The sequence below is a fragment of the Antechinus flavipes genome, chromosome 5 (assembly GCF_016432865.1).
Source record: "Antechinus flavipes isolate AdamAnt ecotype Samford, QLD, Australia chromosome 5, AdamAnt_v2, whole genome shotgun sequence".
Lineage (NCBI taxonomy): Eukaryota > Metazoa > Chordata > Mammalia > Dasyuromorphia > Dasyuridae > Antechinus > Antechinus flavipes.
The window spans coordinates 39385022-39404848 of NC_067402.1; the positions used below are offsets into that span (position 1 = coordinate 39385022).

At 40.1% G+C, this 19827-nt stretch overlaps 1 protein-coding gene across 5 annotated transcripts; it reads left to right on the forward strand.

Moving 5' to 3' along the window:
- The first annotated feature begins 3061 nt into the window (after window positions 1-3061).
- Window positions 3062-15164, forward strand: CDV3 (CDV3 homolog). Of its 5 annotated transcripts, none has more exons than XM_052000641.1 (5): window positions 3062-3415; window positions 3854-3930; window positions 12036-12172; window positions 13103-13256; window positions 14356-14530. In XM_052000641.1, the coding sequence occupies exons 1-5, from the start codon at window positions 3152-3154 to the stop codon at window positions 14480-14482; spliced, it is 759 nt and encodes a 252-aa protein (XP_051856601.1). In that variant the 5' UTR covers window positions 3062-3151; the 3' UTR covers window positions 14483-14530. The 5 variants fall into 5 exon arrangements, with proteins under 5 accessions (XP_051856601.1, XP_051856604.1, XP_051856599.1 ...); XM_052000639.1 differs by having other exon boundaries at window positions 3064-3415; window positions 13097-13256; XM_052000643.1 differs by lacking the exon at window positions 14356-14530 and adding an exon at window positions 14537-14723 and having other exon boundaries at window positions 3065-3415; window positions 13097-13256.
- Window positions 15165-19827: the final 4663 nt, after the last annotated feature.

Genomic DNA, 19827 nt, shown 5'->3' on the forward strand with positions numbered 1-19827 from the left:
TTGTACAATATATTTATAACCATTCAGCATCACCAGGAAAACACTGGTATTGAGAATAGATGAGTTTTTTTTTGGTCAGGAAGCATCCTGAAAGTAAATGATGTAAGCAATGCATAATTTCACATCCTACTCATTCTCCCTTTATCCTAGCCGATTCTGATTCTTAGTCCAATTTACTGTGCCTCTGCAATGTCTGAACATATGTATATACACTTCTAGTCATTGCCTCTGCCATCCCATTATCTGTCCCATTTTGAAAATAGACATTATTCATGCATTTGTTTCATCCTATTTGAACAGTTGGGCCTATCTATGTTTTGTAATCTCTTTCAAAAATTTTAATTTTTTTTTTATTCTGACCAAGGAATATTTTTATATATAAAGAATAAAAAACAAGGATAATGTAGTGAAGATGTATATTTGTATTAGATTCAGCTTGCTTTCCTTTTTCCTTTTTTTCCAAATATATAATAAAATCAGCATAACTTTCAAAATGGTTCTGCTTCTGTTTTCTTGTGAACTCAATCTTTCTGTACACTAAAAAAACTCTGCCTTTTTTTCTTTCCTTTTTTTGTAACCCTGTTGTTAGCTAACCTTCCTCCCCTTCATTTTGCCCATCCTCTCAAATAAAAAACCCCAAACATATCCTTGTAACAAAAAAGCATAGTCAAGTAAAATAAATCCACACATTTGCTGTCAAAAATATATTAGGTTAAATTCTTTTAGTAATAATAGCCAGCATTTGTAAGTTGCTTTAAAGCTTATTAAGTACTTTACACAAGTTATTTCATTTGAATTAAGTAATGCGGAGCTCATTAAGAAGAGGATAAGTGACAGTATTACCGTTATAGACTTTTATAAATCCAAAAGGTACATCTCACTTATTTGGTAAGCATGAACCAATCAAATCATGGCCCAGTGCTGAAACTGTCCAGTATCCTCTATGTTTTATTTATATCCACATCCACGTTGAACTGGGGAAGAATAGACAAATTTTAAAAACATTTAATCCCTCTCCTCCTGGAGTTTACAATCAGGTGGTTGGGGAGATAACATTTCACATTTCAAGTAGATATTATCAAGGGAGATCTAGTTCATTGTTCAAATTTTAGCTATATAGTTTCCTGCCGTAAACTGGGCCATCTATTTAAGGTCAGAGGCAAGAGAGAGTCTTTGGCTGACTATATAAGCTTTGAAGGGCACATCCTGGTGATGTGCCCATGTCAATGTAAGCTCTGGCTCCTATTTGTATCTTTGTTGCATAGCACACAGCCTGGCACATAATAAATGCTCCATCTAACTCATGATTCCTCATTTCTAATCCAGTGCTCTTCCCAGTCAATTAGCAAGGATTTATTAAGCCCTTCTGTGTCTAAAGGCATACTGCAAAGGTCTGGGGCCCACAAAAGAAGTTATCCTTGCCTTCAAGGAGTGAACATTCTATTTCAGGGCACAACAGATACACTACAACAAACTCTTCTTTGGGCACATCTAAAGTACTCAGAAATCACACAGAATTTCGCAGAAAAGCTGAATTTTAGAAGGGACTTCTGTAGCTTTCTGGCCAGTATATAGCAGAAAGAACCCCCAAGAAAATGCACAGGGGAAATTCTAATAACAAAGCTTTTTAAAACCGTTGGTCTGAACACTATATGGGGTTTCATAACTGAATGTATTTATGACTTTTTATCCATATCATGTTATCCCGTAACCATTTCTTTGCCCAAAGGGGTAGCGGGTGGAAATTTACTATGAAGCCCTGGTCTACTTAGGGCTTTCATTGTTAGGAAGCTTTTCTTGACAGCAAGCCTTCACTAGTTCTTTTGCGAATTCTACATGTCGCTCCTAGCTTCCATAAAATGCCCGACAGCCAGTTGCTATCTAGTCTATCTGCCGGATGCTGTCCTTGAGAGCGCAGATTATCTGAACTCGAGCACAGCTTGTCCAGATCTACCGGGATCCTGCTTCTCTGGGTTACTATGTTACCATGCCACCTCCCAGGCTCGCGCCACCCGCAAATTGGATAAACGTGCCCTTTATTACAATTTTTATTCGAGTCACAATAAATAACCATTATATATTTATACAACATTGTGCCCAGGATGCCCTTCAGTCTCCTGATAAAGGACAAGATGATAAGGATGATAATGGACAAGGGCCAAAGGAAGGTTCTGAACGTCACCACCCATCCCCATAAAACGGAGTCCAGCCAGCAGACACACACATACTCACACACATACACACACACGTGCAATTCACTCTCCTGCGCATGCGCTCGGCTAGGCGGAAAATAACTTTCTTTTTTTCTACCGGGTTCCCTACTTCATTGAAGTTCCTCCCTCAAATCCAAAAGTGTAGCCAATCAGAGGATTCGAGACTCTCCGGGACGTGTGGCGCCGCGGGAGGGGGCATCTCATTTGCATAGTCCCACCTCTCCGCCCCCACCTCCTCTAGGGCGGGGATTGTCCTCTAAGCATTTCGCGCTGCCACCTGATTGGTCGTTTCTCCCCCAGCCCTGAGTTGCCCCCTCTCCCTCCCGTGGGCTCTTTCAAAAGTGAGGGCGGCGCCAAGTGGGCAGGTACCGCCTCTTTTCTTTTTGCCCTCCCTCCTCCTCTCCCTTCCCCTTCCCATTCCCTTTCCCTTCTCTGGGCGCGCGTGCGCGCTTCTACCGCCCTCCCCCTTCCCCTCCCCCCGTGCCCGCCCCGCACGTTGAGCGTCCGGCTCTCTCCTGCCCCCTCCCCCGCCCTTTCCTTTTCCCCTCTGGCTGAGGAGCTGGCAGCAGCAAAAGCAGCGGCAGCAGCAGCCGTGGCCGTGGAGTAGTCGGAGCAGAAGCAGTGGCCAGAACCCGAGCAGCCGCCTCCTGAGCCGCCGCCCCTCGCCCTTCCTCTCGCGCGCGCACGGAGCCGTAGCCGTCCGCGGGGCCCCGAGCGGAGCGGACCGTACCACCGCCGGACGGCGCGTAGGGGGGACAGCCGGGGCCCGCCCCGCCAGCCCCGCCGAGCCCGGGCGCCCGCCGAGGACCTGCGGACGCCGGCCGCCGCCGGGGGCGCTGCTGCGGCCCGCGGGAGCCCGAGCCGGGGCCGGCGCTGAGGCCGGCGCGAGGCGGGAGCCGGGGCGTCCAGGAGCCGGGTCCTCGCCGGCCGCCGCGGCCATGGCCGAGACCGAGGAGCGCAGCCTCGACAACTTTTTCGCCAAGAGGGACAAGAAGAAGAAGAAGGAGCGAAGCAGCCGGGCCGCGGGCGCCGCTAACGCCGGAGGAGCCGGCGCCGGGGCCGCGGGGGCCGCGGCCGGGGCCGCCGGAGCCGCCTTAACCGGAGGCGCCGGGACTGGGGCCGGCGGCGGGGGCGCTCGACCGGCTGAGGGGGCGGCGGGGGCCGCAGGGGCTGCGGGGCCCGGAGCGGCCGCCAAGACCAAGGTGAGTGCGGGCGGCCACGCCGTCCTAGGCCGCGCCGAGCCTAGGGCCTGGGCGGGAGGGTCCCCTTCCCCACCCCCTCCCCGCCCCGCCCCGCCATGTGTCCGGACTGGGGGCGGCGCGGGCCCTCGGGCGCCCACGTGACGCGCGTGTCCGCAGGCCTCGTGGGCCTCGTGGGCCTCGCCGGCCCGGGAAAGCGACCGCGCCCCGTCTCGTCCCCTTCCCTAGTGCCAGGGGCCTTCCGTCGGCCAGGGCCTCCCCTCCGTCCCCGGCCTGACCGAGCCCACGACTCCCGAAGCCGCCAGGCCCTCCCGAGTCCCGCCGTTTGACGGGCCCGGCGGGGCCTTGTGACCCACGCCGGTCCCTGAGCGACGGCCGTGGGCGCGAGGCTCTCACGCCCGACGTCCCAGCGGGCTTGACCTGGCTCTGTATGTTTTCCAGGATGAAGACGAATGGAAAGAATTCGAGCAAAAAGAAGTCGACTACAGCGGACTCAGAGTTCAGGCGATGCAGATAAGGTGCGGCTCTGGGCGGGCTGACGGCTGGCTGCGGGGGGGCCGGGTCCGGGACGCCTTGGGAATTGGGAGGAAGACGGGGGTTCGGAAACGGACCGAGACGGCGCGGAGGGGAGGAGGGTAGAGCTATCGCTGGCCGCGCGCGGCCAGAGACCGGAGACCTTTGCGGGCAGAGAATAGGTGCGTCTGAGGGGGGAAGGCGGCTATGGCCAGGACTTGGCTCCTTCGACAGGGTTGAGCTGAAGTCACCCGAGAAACGGATTCGTCTGCCTCACGGATGTCACGGGCACCTGGAGCCCAGACTCTTAAGGTCAGAACTGAGTAGCTGGGTGACCCCCAGCCAAGGCCCTTCATCCCTTCTGCCTCGGTTTCCTCATCTGCAAAACGAGCCATAGAAGGCTTGGCATTTGGGCGCCTGTTATCTTTGCTGAGAAAACGCCGCCTGAGGTCACAAGAGTCAGCAGTACTGAAACACATGTGGTATTTAATTTAAACAGCTGGTGCTATCTGGGATTTCAGGCATGCTGGATGAGTTACTAAGTCAAAGAAAGCGGTGATATTGTTACAGGCAGAAATAAGATTTTTCGCTTCTGTGTGGCTGTGTAAAGGACATTTCATAATACTCACTAGTCTTCCTTTGAAGTCTGTTCTTTCAGAATACTTGTGTTCTCCCTTCCCTGAAAATGTAATGTTAGTTTCCTTAACTTCAAACCCAGTTTTTATCTTAATGGTGGTGTAGCTTTTTATTGGCCTTAGAAACTTGTTTTTTAATACAATCTTTTAGGTGAAACAAATTTGTCCTTAAAAAAGGAAAGCCTCAACTTGCATCTGATGATAGGGGATCACTAAGAAATGCCATTTGTTTTTGAATGCCCTTACAGACTGTAGTCATTTTATTAAAACTTTTAAGCACTTAACTGAATTTAAATCTTCAAAGTTTTGTTTTTAGCTCTTCTGATTTGTTGGGTATTCTGAGTATTTAAGTGGGTAGTCCTGGAATTGGAAAAGTGTTCTGCCTCTGATTCTGTTTTTGTTTAACTAGTCATCACCTTTTCCTTAAAGTGGGAATGATTTATATCTGCCTTAGAGGTCGCTTGAGCATGTGTAATAATTTTCGAGTTTTAAATATCTAAATTCCAGCTTGTTTTGCTCCTCTGTTTAGAATGGTGCTTGGCTAGACTAGCATTTGGCCATCTTATGTGAACTTTCTGACTTGTAGGATTCTGGGGGGAAGACCTGAGTTGTGTTTATAATTTTAGTCATCCAATTCTTGTTTGAATCCTTTGTTGGATTGTTGCTAAGACAGTTGCTGAGAAGATAGAGCATCAAATTACCGGATGGAGGGGGGATTCCATTAGTATGACACTGAGTCTTTAAAGCAGGAAGATGGCTTAGTAATATTAGTAATTCCTGTTAATGAATCTGAGTAATTTCTGTTTATGAATCTGAATTCCAGATTCAGTTCAGAGCACATTTTTATCCTTTACCAGGAACTGGTTTTTTGCTATTAATCTTTCCATAGTCAGCTATAAATTTTAGCTCTGCCAAAGTACAAATTTTAAGTTCAGCATTTTAGTTTTGCCATTTTACTGCTAGCCAAGACTAGAGGCTTACTTTTTGTAGTCTTATAAAACCTTTAAATCTTTGAGGATTTATCTTTCAATTAGTCGGAATGGCCTTCAAATAAAATTTGACAGTTACCCAAGTAACTTGCTTTTCTTAGGAAAGGGCATGATATCTATATATCTGTATATCTATATATATATATATCTCTATATCTCTATATATATACACATATATATATATATATGCGCAAACCAGAGCAAACAGTCTGGGGTTGGGAGGTGGGGGAAGGGAGGGAAAAGAAGTGTTCTGTTTTGCATGGGAAGTTGCACTGGGGTCATGATCATTTACATATTATTCATCCAGAGACACTTGGATGAAATCTTTAAAATCTGAGATCTTGAATCAACTTGAGATCATAATCTAAGGATTTCATAGAACAGTTTGTCATCTACCAGAATGTGATGGAGAGTCACTGAAGAGCCAGTAGACCAAGAAGAGATAGAAATGTTCCAACTTGGGAGCAAAAAGTGGGAGAAAAGAACATTGGGAGGGGAAAGGGGAGCAATTGAGTTTTGGGATAAGTTTAAGTTAGCATCACACCTCAAAGGCCCTCTTGATTTTATTATTTTATTGGGAAAATATAGTTCTACTGTGGGTATGCTTGTTTGTCCCTTTGCCACATTTTTCCTTCCTGAAAGTTTAGCATATCATGAAGGAACATTGGTAAATATTGGTTAAAAAAACAGCAAAAGAAGTTAATAATTGCCTGTCTCATACTTAGCTTATGGGTGTAAGTATATCTACTTAATTGGATGTCTGCATTAATACCATTGAGTGTATTGCATTTTGAACAACTTTCTGCTTAAAGCAACATATTGATTAGTCCAATAACTTATTCAGGCAAAATAGGATTTGATACTATTCAAAAATATTCCCAATTCTGGCAGATAATTGAAGATTAGCCTTAAGTAGTAGGAGTTTGCTGTCTGAACCCTATGATTTATAATATTAAGTTATTGAAGGGACAAAGGAGTATTCATGTTAGGGTGAACAGGCCCTTTCTGCCTCAAATGTACTTAAGTCTTTAGATATTAATGAGCTGTAAGTTATGAGGAAAATTCTATACAATATCAACATGGCAGATGCATTTTTGATGCAAAAGATTGGGATAAAAAAAAACTTTCTACATCATACTTAGGTTTTCTTAGCTATTTGGCTTGTGCAAGTACATTCAAGCTTTGTCTTGTTTGGATTTTCTTTGGTCATTGTTTGAATTCAGGAATGGGGCTAATAAAATGAAAGGCAGGTAGCATCATGTCTGCTTAGAGGATTGGTGTTGGAGTCCTTTCCATCCTGCCTCTGATCCATCACACTTGGTGACCACCAGGAAAGGCATTTTTGTCCACTTGGGCCTTTTCTCTCAGAAGAAAGCTGGATTGCCAGCATGGGAGTTTGTTTGATCTCTCCCCCCACCCTTTACAGGCAATTGGGATTAAGGAACTTGCCCAGGATCACACAGCCAGGAAAGTGTTAAGTGTTTGAGATCAGATTTGAACTCGTGTCTTCCTGATTTCAGCGCTGGTGCTCTTTTCAGCTATGCCACGTAGCTGCCTCATTGGTTGATTTTGATTGCCAGATGTGCTAGCTACTTGCAACTTCAGATTTGTGTAAAGTAGGACACTAGAATAAGATGATTGCTAACAGAGCTTCGTCCTGGATAGGTAGAGGGAATCTTCGCACCTGAAAATTCCTACCTGGGTGGATCCCTGTCTTGATCATTAAAAAAAAAAAGTAAATGTGAGCAAATAATAGGCTATATTAAATTAAATCTGCTATCAACTAGTTGATGTGACTTGGCAAATCATATTTTAAATGACATTGGATAAATTTAATAGTTTTAAGGGCCCTTGATCTAAATACTATAAATATTGTGCATTATAATGGTCTGAATGTAATGGGTTGAAGCAGAATCTTAATACTTTGACTTAAATGAGAAGACAGGACTCATTGGAAAAGACCTTAATGTTGGGGAAAATTGAAGGCAGTAGGAAAAGGAATGGTGGAGGAGAGATGGATGATGGTATCATGGAACCATCAGGCTTGAGTGTGAGAATCTTTGAGAGGACAGTAATAAGTATGGAAGGGCTATGGTCCATGGGGTCATAACTGAAGGAACAACAAATTGTAATGAATGTTAAAGTAGGTTGACCTTTTCCTTTGGTCAGTTGGATTCAGGTGTTTATCACACTTTGAGATTATGGTTAATGAGCATCTTTAACTAGAGAGAATGATGGGAAATGGGAAGAAGGAACCCAATTATTACTGGCACTAAAGAAATACCATTTTATTAGTTAGATCTCTGTCATAGCTCTTGCTTTTTCTTCCTCCCCTCCCATTCTCCATTTCCTTCTTCTGCCTTGCAACTTGAAGGAAACATTTATGAACCCTCTGCCATGGGCCCAAGGACTGTGATAGTGTTAGGGGTACAAAAGGGGGACCAGAATCTTGTGCTGTTGGGAAGCTTACAGTTTAACTTGGAAGAAATGTCAAAAGTTCTATGGTAGAGCTAAATCAGATTTAATGGAAAATAACTATTGCTATAAATAAGATACCTACAGTATAAGACATAGTCAGCTTTTAAAAAAAGAATTGAGCAGTTTTTAATTGCAGCTTAAAATACTAAAAATTGTTCATTTATATGTTTCTTGTGCATCTATTTAGCATTCACAGTATGGATAGATAAAATGTTTTTCATGAGCAGTGGAGTTTTATAAAAGTGAGTTTCATACAGCAAAACTATTAGTAGGTAATATATAGAAATAACAGACCCTCACACAAAATTATTAAAGATACAGTTCTAACAAATGTTTTTATTAGATCAGGGCTTCTTAAACTTGTTCCACCTTTGACCTTCCTTTCAGATCTGAGAAATTTTTGTGACTTGCAGGTATATAATATAGGTAATAGGTATATAAATATGGAATAAGCCATAAAAATGTATTTTAAAACTTTAGTATACATATAATTTTGCCATTTATTAAGAAGTGGAAGCAAATTTGCATATCAATGAAATGGTGTACTTTTTTACATAAAGAATTGATACGTCTTACTATATTCCCAGTTTTCTACTAGCTTACCCCACCCCATTTGGGGTCTCTGCATGTAGTTTATATATATATATATATATATATATTTTGCTGAGGCAATTGGGGTTAAGTGAGTTGCCTAAGGGCATACAGTGAGGAAGTGTTAAGTGTCTGAGCCCACATTTGGACTCCAGTTCTCCTGACTTCAGGGCTTGTTCTTTAGCCACTGTGCCATTTTGCTGCCCCTCTGTCCATAGCTTTAAGAAGCTTTGCCCTGGAAGTCGGTTAGAAGGGAGTAGTAATAGCGGGAGGGCTAGGCAAGTTGATAGGAATTGGAGAAGGCAGCTTATCCAAATTAAAAGTAGGAACTTTGAGCCTGGGGCCTTTGGATGTAAGTTATGACTTTAATAACTTCAGTTAGATTACAATACAGGAATTGGTGTTTTTGATGAGTGATACAGAAAAGGTTAAATATATATTTTACTCTAAAAATGTAGAATTATAGTGGATAGAACAATAGGTCTGTATATATAAACTGAGATTGTGTATATGAACCTTCAGTTGGCACCTTCTAATGTAAAGATGGAGACCCCTAAAATCTCAGACTTTGTCTAGAGAAACTTGTCCCTTTAAGATTGGAGGCTTTTTTTTTGCCCGTAGCCATCAGTGCCTGAAGAGTTTAAGGTGTCAGGGGATTATTTACAATTATCAGTGGAGTTAGTTGGCTTACTCTGATAAAATTTTGAATTATAATTCTTACCTGAGGACCTGGAACCTAACTTGGTAAAAAAAATAATTATAATTATAAATATGTAACTGCAATATAAAACTTGAAAAAAAAGTAGGTTATAATTGATGCTTGGTATTTCACATTTTTAATGATCATTTAATGAGACACTATGCTATACTTGTCTATGTAGCTTTTTCTGTATTGCAAATCTGATTAACACAATGAAAAATCTGATGTGTAGTGATCCATCTAATCTCTATCTTCTTGGGGCTCAACTTACATCATTAATTTATGATAGTTCTTTCCATTTACTTTTATGTAGTCAAGTATGTATTTTCCTGTCTCTGCTTTGCTTAGCTTCAGTCCATCTAAGTGGTCTGCTTCTATATTTTTAAATTTTAGCATAGTAATACATTTGCAGACAGTCAGCACTTGTTGAGCCATTTCCCAGTTGATGGCACCTCAATGCTTTAAGGCATGATATTAAGAATGCCCTTGTTTGCACTTAGTTTTTCTTCCCTATGGTCATTCACATTTAGTGTTCTGAAATCTCAAAAGGTTTGATTTAATACTGGCCACAGGAATACTTGCTTGAGTGCAGATGAGTTCAGGAAATCAAGATTTTCCATTTTCCTGACAGGTTTTAATAGTTGGCCTCCTAATTGCTTGTAAAACTAGAGAACAGTGTTCTTTGCCATTATTTTAGGGACAGAGTATAACGTTTTAGGACTAATCTAAAATATTTTTAAAGAATCATTTAAAAGTTGTCCAAATTAGTGTTTTTCTTTAAAACCCTCTTGACCATACTATTCAAATGATGGTGCAATGGCACTATTGGATCTATTTGGGAAATTTGTCTTTTGTAAAACTGTCAGTTTCTTTGCTATAATCCTCGGAGACTCCTCTTTGGTTCTCATACCTTTTTCTCTTATTCTCTTCCATTCTTTTCCCTCTATTCTCAGCTTAACCTTTCCCTCTCCATCATTCCTGCTTCCTGAGCCAACAACCCTGTTTACTGGCTGTAGCCAAGAGAGAAAGAGGGACTATCGGCCAGATTCAAGCTGGGAGCCAAGGAAAACCTTTGTATACTGCCTGTCTTCTCTAAGTGCTGCCAATTGATAACATGGGTATAATTGGCTAAGTGTGTCCTAAATTCAAACTTTAGAAAAACTTATGTAAAAATGCAAGTTATTGACTTGATAGGGAAGTAGTACTAAAAGGATTCCTTGTCTGTTTTGTAATTTCTAAAGGGACTTTAAGAGGGTCAGGTGTCTCATTTTATTGGAAAGGCATTAGACATCTATAAAAATCTTTTTATCTCCAGGAAAATATCTGAAACTAGAACTAGAAGCTAACTTAAATCCAGTGTTTTTGTTGCTAGGCCTATTTTAAAGGGGAAGGGAGATTGTTTCAGGTAGAGATCATAGAAATGACTGATTATGAAGTCTTTTAAAGCATTAGATTTGTTACCAAAAAGAGGGCTTTTTTCTTGAGTTTTAGGAAACTTGGAAACCTATAGGCCTCAGTTCTCTGATCTGTAAGGTGAAAGTATTAGCTGTAAAGTTTTGTGCTTAAAGTGATGTGGGTGTATGTTTTGTTTTAATGTTCTCTATTTGTTTTAATTGGTGTTTAAGGAAAAGTTTTAGATTATTTCTTTTTGCATAAAGTTAGCCAACCTTTTAAACTATACTTAAGTTACATCAGACCTGAGATCTGTTTATTTTAAGGTTAAAAGCATAATATTGTAGGCTTCTCTAAAATTTATTTGGAACATGAGTATACACTGTATTATAGGCTAGTTATGTAAAGGGGGAAATTCTTAAGCTCCTTATACTTTCTTACATTCTAAAATCTTGGGCACTTTAAAGGCTTTAAAATGAGCATGTTATCATGTAAGGTGCTATAGTTGGTTAAAACTGCACTGACACTTTTGGAAGACACCTGTATGGAATTGTGGTGGTTACTAAAGGTATTCTCACCTTAGAAAGGAGGAAACTAAAGCTTAGGTGAAATGATTTATTTGCTAAAGAAGGATTTTAAGTTCAAAGGTTACATGTGAGGAGAAAGTATTTAGATACAGATGAGGGTGTAAGATTTATCAGTTATACAGCTAGAACTCAGACCCAGGTTTCTCAAAAAATTCAGTCTTCAGCATTGTCTCAGGACTATTGCTCTTCAGAATTCTTTAAGTGTGTTCTTGGGAGAACAATAGTACTTTCGTAGGGCGCATCCTTTGGAGTTAGCTGACAGATGAAGCAGACTTAAATTTGTTTCCAATTTCCAATTTTCCATCTCTCATTTTCCTCTCCTGCCCTTTCTCCATCATTCCTCCTTACTTTCCTCTTCCCCCTCCCAACCCCCCTTATCTTAAAGATAATTCAGAATTCCTTCCTATTCAGAAACACATTTTACAAATCTTCTGCCCTACACCATTCTCCTGTTCCCACTAGCCCATGAATATGTGGCTATTTCTCCGAAAGAAAAACTTTTATTAGATGTTATGTAGTGTAATCTGTTGATGAGAAGCTTATCAGATTCTTTTTCTCCAAAGAATGAATGAAGCTCTCCTATACTAATTAAGAATTACTTAGCAACTAAACTTTTAACTAGTTTTGAAATTTTTCCTGGTAATTCTTGTTAGTCTTAGAGTGTGTGTGTGTGTGTGTGTGTGTGTGTGTGTGTGTATATATTATATATATATATATAAAATCTTTACTTTCTAATAGTGAAAAGGAAGAAGATGATAATGAAAAGAGAGAAGATCCAGGGGATAACTGGGAAGAAACCGGTAGTGGTGGCGTAGAAAAGTCATCTGGTCCTTGGAATAAAACAGCTCCTGTTCAAGCACCTGCTCCAGCTATTGGTAATAGATTTTTTTTTTTTTTTTTTATCAAGTTGGAACATGATTTCATAACATACAGTTTAAATACATTAAGTCTCAACTATGTAAGTGGGTTTTTATGTAACTCTTGAATTTCATTTGTTCTACATGTAGTTTGGGGATTCTGTTGGATAAGTAGGGTAGTTTAAAATAGGTATAAGCTAGCCTATTCTATTTGTGTATATTGGTATAGATCAATCCTTGATTAAAAAAAAATACTAATCTATTTTGTAATTTTCTATTACTTATTTTATCAGAAATTCATTTAAATTCAATCCTGCTAATCTAGCACATTAGCCAGTAGGATCGTAATTAATCAGTAACATTTATTAAAATTATACACTAACATTTGTGGATGGGGGAGAATTTATTTTTGATCAAGAATTCATTGTGATTAAAGTATGTTCACTTTTACCTTCATAGAAGGTAAGTTTTATTTTTTCTTTGTCCCTCCTAATTTTTATTTGATTCTTTGTGAGCAAATCTACTTATTTTACCTTTGATAAATCTTAATGCGTTTAGAGTTCTGTTAACATTTAGTTTTATTGTAGTAGTTGTTCTCTATTTGACAGTACAAGTTAGGTAATCATTTTGCTTTTATGGACAGCAAGACATTTTAAAGAATAAATTGACTAGAAATTTAGGCAGGTAAGGGACATTCTTGTGTCATATTTCCAGTTTTTTCAGTGGTGGGGACCCTAAATAGAATTGTCTTTTATGTATAGAATCTTTTCTATTAGGTTGACAGACTAGCTAGTGCTTGTTTTAAACTACCCTACCCATATATTCCAAAAAGGAATTTCTGTTAGATGATTCCTATTTAGAACCTACCTAGGTATTTTAAGTATTCCTTGTTTCATGTAGTTGGTAGCATGTTATTTTTTCACTGAATCATTTTTGTGTTAGTTACAGAAACCCCAGAACCTGTTATGACTGGTGGTGTGTACAGGCCTCCTGGTGCCAGAGTGACTTCAACGAGGAAAACACCACAAGGACCACCAGAAATCTACAGTGATACACAGTTCCCATCATTACAGTCCACTGCCAAGCATGTAGAAAGTCGGAAGTAAGTGTAGCTACTTAAGTAATTTTGGAAAGTTTGGGATATGTTTGCTGTAAGTTTTTCATTTATTCATGCCTCTTCCCTCTTAACAGGAAATCAAGGAAGAGGAATGAAAATGGTCTATTAGTTAATTAGACCTTAGCTGGGTTAGTTGATCGCTAAGAAAAAATTGGGCATGACACAACCGGGAGACAGAAAATGGGCTGATATAAGGGATCATTGGAAGGATCTGGAAAGACTCCTCCTGTTCTTGAAACATTACCTAGTCCATATATTATATAGCAAAGTAAAAAATGTCACTAAACATAAATGAGAGGTATTTGACTTTTATAAGAATGGTAAACATGTATTTCAGCAATTACCTTAAAAAATGTATTGTGGAATTGAATTTAAGAAACAATTCATATCAGTTTAAGAACTATCTCCTTTTGGGGAAACAACTTACTTCAAATGTTAGTACTACTTCTGAATATAGTGGGTGGTTTTGAAAGCAGTTCCAGGGCTTTTGTCTTTCCTTTTTCTCTTTAATAATAGCAGTTTGAGTAATCATTCACTTAGTTTGGTTCTTTTCCGAATTGTACTCTTAAAAATTGGTAAATAACAAGCCATTTCCTTGAATGTGCCATTCTCAATCCCCACCCCACTTTTATTTCCCCCCTTATCCTACACACTAATATAAGATGGAACTTCTAGAAGCTTAGTCAAGTTTTCAGTTGGACTTTCATGACTTTGACAAAAGGATAGATACATTTCTAGTTCAAAGAAATTAGTGTTAAATAGAAATAGCAATTTTTTAGATTGTTTCCAAACTAGCCCTGAAAATACCTGCAAGTAACTACTGCAGGAGAGATCATTGTTAAAAGCTAGGGCCATATTAGAAAACAATTCTGTGTTTTGTTTAGTTGAAACCTTTTATTTTTATGTCAAGAGGTTACTCTAGTTCTAAAAATGGCTGAGCCCTTTTAAAGGAGTTACCTTAACTTCATAGCATCCATCTTACCCCCCTAGATTTTTCTTGGAGTGGGTTTTTTCAAGGAAGATTATTTTCAAAACATTCTTAGTCAAGAAGAGATATTTACTGATTCCATTTCTTTTCCCTTAGGGATAAAGAAATGGAGAAGAGCTTTGAAGTAGTAAGACACAGAAATAGAGGTAGGGATGAGGTTTCCAAAAACCAGGCACTTAAACTGCAGCTAGACAACCACTATGCTGTGCTTGGGGATCAGTAAAGCTGCCCACACATTACAATTAAGGAATGGCTTTTTGATAACCCTCCTACTAAGGTAACTAAAGTCCAGCTATAACAGCCATGAACAAGAAGCCATCTTGTGATGTCTGCCGGATCTCCTGCAGCACGTGCAGACTGTTTGACATCAGTGATCCGCTGAACTGCTGCTCTGTGGAAGCTTAATGTGTTGTACACCATTGGATGTGGGGGAATTCTCAATGTTATAAATTGCTTGAACTAGATTCACCAGTGTTCTTTAATAATTATTCTGCAAACAAAAACAAAACATACAAAAAAACCAAACAAATCTGCAGCCAGTGGTCATTTCCAAATCTTTTTATGTTCAGATACTGAGCCTTCGTAAGGGTTGACTACCTCAGATTTGCTGCACTCATTGTGGACACCATGTGGATCACAACTTCTGGATAAGAAGGTTACAGCTATTAAGTGGCGATGTGAAACTTGAAACCAGCTCTACTGGATTCCTATCAGAAATCCTGCAAAAGTCAGCCATTTGGGTTCTGATCTGCTATAAATGACAAAGATTTAAGTGACCTTAATTAACCTGTCCTGGGCCCCATCCTTAAGGAATACTTTCTCTAGTAGCTATGGCTATATAGGATTTTTCCTGAGACGTACAACTCTCAAAAGAACTGTGTTCAAATAAACCCATGCAGAGCTGTCTTGTTTTTTTTTTTTTTTTTTTTTTTTTTAACCCTTTAGCTGTAACCATATTCTGAGGTTACAAAAAACTAAATTTAACCACACTTTGATGTACAAAGTGGGATTTGGGGGGTGGGGTAGGGGTTGAATGGTCCAATTTTTTCTTTAGCAATTTTTATTTTGATAGCACATGTGTTGTATTTTCCGCCAACAAGGCCTTCCTTGCTTTGACTTAGAATCTAAGTTCTTTGAACAGAGCATAATACTTGGTTGAGTAACTTGAAACATCTATTAAGAGGGATTGTGAAATAAGTTTCATAACCTGATTTCCACCCCCAAGGGGCTGGAACTCCATAGCCTTTAAAGAGCAGTGGATGCCAAGGCTTGACTTCAGGTGCTGCTAAAGCCTCTAATCACCAGGTCTTTAACTTGTACAGTATGTATTTGACAGGAGTACTGGTATCTAGCAGGTGGGAGTGTCACCTTTTTTTTTTTTTTTTTAAACTACTAGAGTAGAAGTGTTCAATCACCTGTGAGTTTCTAGCAAACATGTCTTGTTCCTTTTCAACTCAAACCAATATGATTAAATTTTAATCAGAAGCTTGGTGCGTGCAAAGACTTTCCAGATAGATATTCCACATATACTGTTCCAGTAGTGTGGTATTTGACAAGACTCCCAGGTCCCCACCTTTTTCAAGGTCAGGATGTTTTGCTACAGTGATTATCCTGACTAGCTCTGTTGGGTGTGTGTGTGTGTGTGTGTGTGTGTGTGTGTGTGTGTGTGTGTCCATCCCCAGTGGTTGGGGGGTGGGGCGGGTGGGGGTGGGAAGAATGGGGCAAAAGACAGGTGACATAGCACTTCTGTTTTTAATAACTCCAGGTTAAACAATCCAGTAACTTAGTCCTTAAATGGGACCTGACAAAGCCACCCAAAGTTATTGCCTATGGTATGAAAGTTTCATTCCATCTAACTTCAGATTCTGTTTCATCTTTCTTTGTTTTTGTCACTTTGATTCAGTACAAATATTACAGTGGTGTGTGACCACTTGATATGCAGAGTCTGGGTTTCTCTATATTACATTTCAATGCCAAATTCAGGAGGTGCAGACTTGCCACTGATAAGTGAAGCAAGTAGGTGAGTAAAACAATCTTGCTGATATGATGTAGCAGCGTGCTCTCTTGTAGGGGCTCAGATGCAGAATCACCTTCTGACTCCTATAAGGGTTACTGACAGTATCTCTTGGCAGCCTCTGCCAACTGCTTCTTGGCATAGTTGCTGGCATTATCCAAAAGAACTGGCAGGCTAGCTTCCTGTCCTCTTAATAAAGGTGTACCTGGAAAAATTGCTGAGCCAAGGAGGAGTTGGATGTTCAAAAGAAAAAACTGAAGACTTCATTTGGGAACCAAAAACCTTAGTAAAAGAATTAAATAGAATTCTTGGACTTTGAGCCATCTATTTTTCCTGAAAAGTATGCATCTTTGCCAGCAGTGTCTTGTTGGATTATATTACTGAGGAATGAACTGAGATGATTATGTGGAAGTGTTATTTAATGGCATATTGTACTAGAAATTTGAAGACCTGCAGTAGATTTTAAATCCCAACTCTTGTTATAACATTTTTAAGAGATTGTGAAATTGTCAAAATGCACATTAATCAAGTTTTAATATACTGTATGATGGGTAGATGTCCATTGTACCTTATTTCGTTATTTGAATTCTCAGGCATGGTTTTGGCAGTGCAAGAACCCTGTAACATTAACAAATTCAATAAAATGGAAATGTATATGGATTTTTGAGCATGACTTCTTATCTTTACTTCATGATATAATTTGGTTTAAAAATGTGCTTGAACTCTTGTTGGGAAAGGGGGGATGGAGGAAGGTTTTATGTTTGGGTGGAAATAGGGAAACTTGGTAAGTCAGTAAAAAGGCCTGTTTGAGTGTGCTTTAGTTTTTAATTTCATAATATAGTTGGGAGTTTGGTATTTACAACTTGGTGGTGGTTATGGAACAAGATATCACTACCAAGTTATATTACAAACATAATACAACATAATATAATACAAACTAAAGGATTTTGTGTAAGAGTCAATGTGGAGACATCACTTGAACCAGTCATTTCAGTATGTTGAAGATGTTTAAAACATGTTGAGATGTTTAAAAGATGTTTCAATATGTTGAAGATGCCAAAATAGCCATGGCAAGAGAGGTTTGCACAGTGTTCTCCCATAATAGGTTCTTTCTTACATTTTGGGAAACCAGCAAAAAATTCCCAATACTTTGAGATTTACTGCAAAGTACTTCAAAGCTTTGTTACTTGGAGCCTCTCACCAGGCCCTGTCTGTGTCATAGTTTATGATTGATTTATTGGTGGAGATCAATTCCACAGCTTTTGACTTTGCCTTGATCACCTTTCACCCAGATCTTTCCTGACTCAAAGTTTAATGCTGCCTTTTCCCATTAAGAATCAACTTATCCATACCCAAAGTTGTTTGTTCAGGGCACATATCCCCATCAAGACTTGGCTGCTGGGACTCAACTGGAAGAGAACTTGGTTTGTCCTAGATACTGGTTAGAAAGCTGAATTTTTTAGTATTATGCAGTGTAAATTTACAAATAAAATATTTCTCCCCCAGAATGTTGTATATTCTCTAATTAGAAGAAAACAATAAAGGTTAGGCTTATGTGGGACCTTTGTCCTGAAAAGCACTATGAGGGTATGTGCCTTCAGGTGTTACAGCTCTTTCAGCCTATTGGTTAGATTTCACACTGATTTTGCAGATGACAAAATGTCAGGTTAAGTGATTTGTCCCAAGGTTGCCTACACAAGTGATTGGAACTTAAGACCAACCCAATAATTACTTGTGTAAATTTGCTTTCTTGCATGGGTTCAAGATCACCCGATTTATTACCCTTATATATGAGTGCACCCAGCCATGGGTTGGGACTCCCTGGGTAGATTGCTTCCCATAAATTGATGGGTCTTTGCTATTAGCATTTGATGCCTGCTGGTCTAATGCTAGGTATGTTTTAATGGAGCCCCACTTTCCCCTATTCCATTAGAAAACGTTTTTGTTGATTTTAAGTTTTTGAATCACATCTTAATATATATTCCTCTTCCTCAACCCAGCAAACCATCCCTCATTTAAAAGATCTTGGAGAAAAAGCACAGCTATACCCCATCATTTATAATACCACCTCTGTAAGGAAGGGAAGGGAGATGGATTTTCTCAATTGTTTTTCACAAAGCTTTGTCAGTTTCCAGTTTCTGTTCACTACAAAGAGGGCTGCCACAAACATTCTTGCACATATAGGTCCTTTTCCCTTTAAAATTTCTTTGTTATATAAGGGGCCACCTTTCTTACTCATTTTCTGAGCAAGTCTAGCAGCAGTGTGATCTCTGGGTCAGATTATAGATCCTCTTGGTCACTTTTATTTTAAATTCTTTTGAAAATGAGAATGAGTTCCCAAATGCAGGATAGTAGATGAAATTCATTAGTGATAAATGTAAAGTTTACGCTTGGGTTCAAAAATTCATAAGTACTGATAGGAATTTGTCTTGAAAAAAGACACGGTGAGGTCTGTTGGAATGCTTCAGGTTCAAGGACATTGAACCCATGTCATAGAGGGGTGGAAGGAACTAGGGGTACAGTTGAAAAGGCCCAATTGGGACATAATAGCTGTGTTTGAAGCATGTGAAGGGCTCCCATGGGAAGAGAGGCATTAACTGGGTGCAAGTTTTCAAGAGGTTGGGCTTTAATCAGGAAAACCTTCCCAATACTTAATAGTCCAAAAGTGGAATGATGTGCTTCAAATGATGGGTTCTCCCATATTTTCCTGATGGTTCATTGCTAAATTTTGGGATTATTTATCCTCTCCCCGCCCTCACCCTCCCAAGGCAATTGGGGTTGAGTGATTTGTCTAGCATCAAATAGCTAGGCAGTGTGTTATGTCTTGAGGCCAGATTTTAATGCGGGTCCTCCTGATCAGAGCTGGTGCTCTATCCATTGTACAATTTAAATTATTTTAAAGTACATTACATATATCATACATATGTTGTCTGTATTGCATTTATATCAATGATATGAATATAATAAAATATATTAATGTAAAATTAAAGTTTTTAGATTTCAGAAAATGTTTTAACTTAAGACCAATTTTGAGTTTACTATTGTATTATCACCTTTGTGTCATGTGTCAGTCTAATAAGTAAGCCATCTATCTATGCTTTCCAAATCATTAATGGAAATAGTCAAGTAGCATAGGGTCCCCCACAGATCCCAGGACGAGCCCTGGAGACCTTCTGAAGTGACCAACTGTGAACAGTACTGTCCTTCTGAAACCCAATGACCTCTCCATACAGACTGCTCCACAACTTGTTTTAGGTAAGTCAGGAACTGGACTTGGCTCCACAGTGAGACGTTATGGAATAGTAGTGATGGCGCCCAGTCCTCAGATCCGGCCTAGGCCAGGCCTCATGCTTTGCACTCACAGCCCCTTTTTGTCCACCACCTTGGATGTGTTAGTGTATAAAGCAAACATTTACTGTCATTGTTTTGTGATTTCCCTCCCCTCCCCATTCAGTTATGGGCCCTCCCAATGGGCTCCAACCCTCCCTCCCTGTTTGAAGTTGGGGTCTAGGATGGATTCCCTTGAAGGACCCTTTCTGTTAGGCCTTATTTTG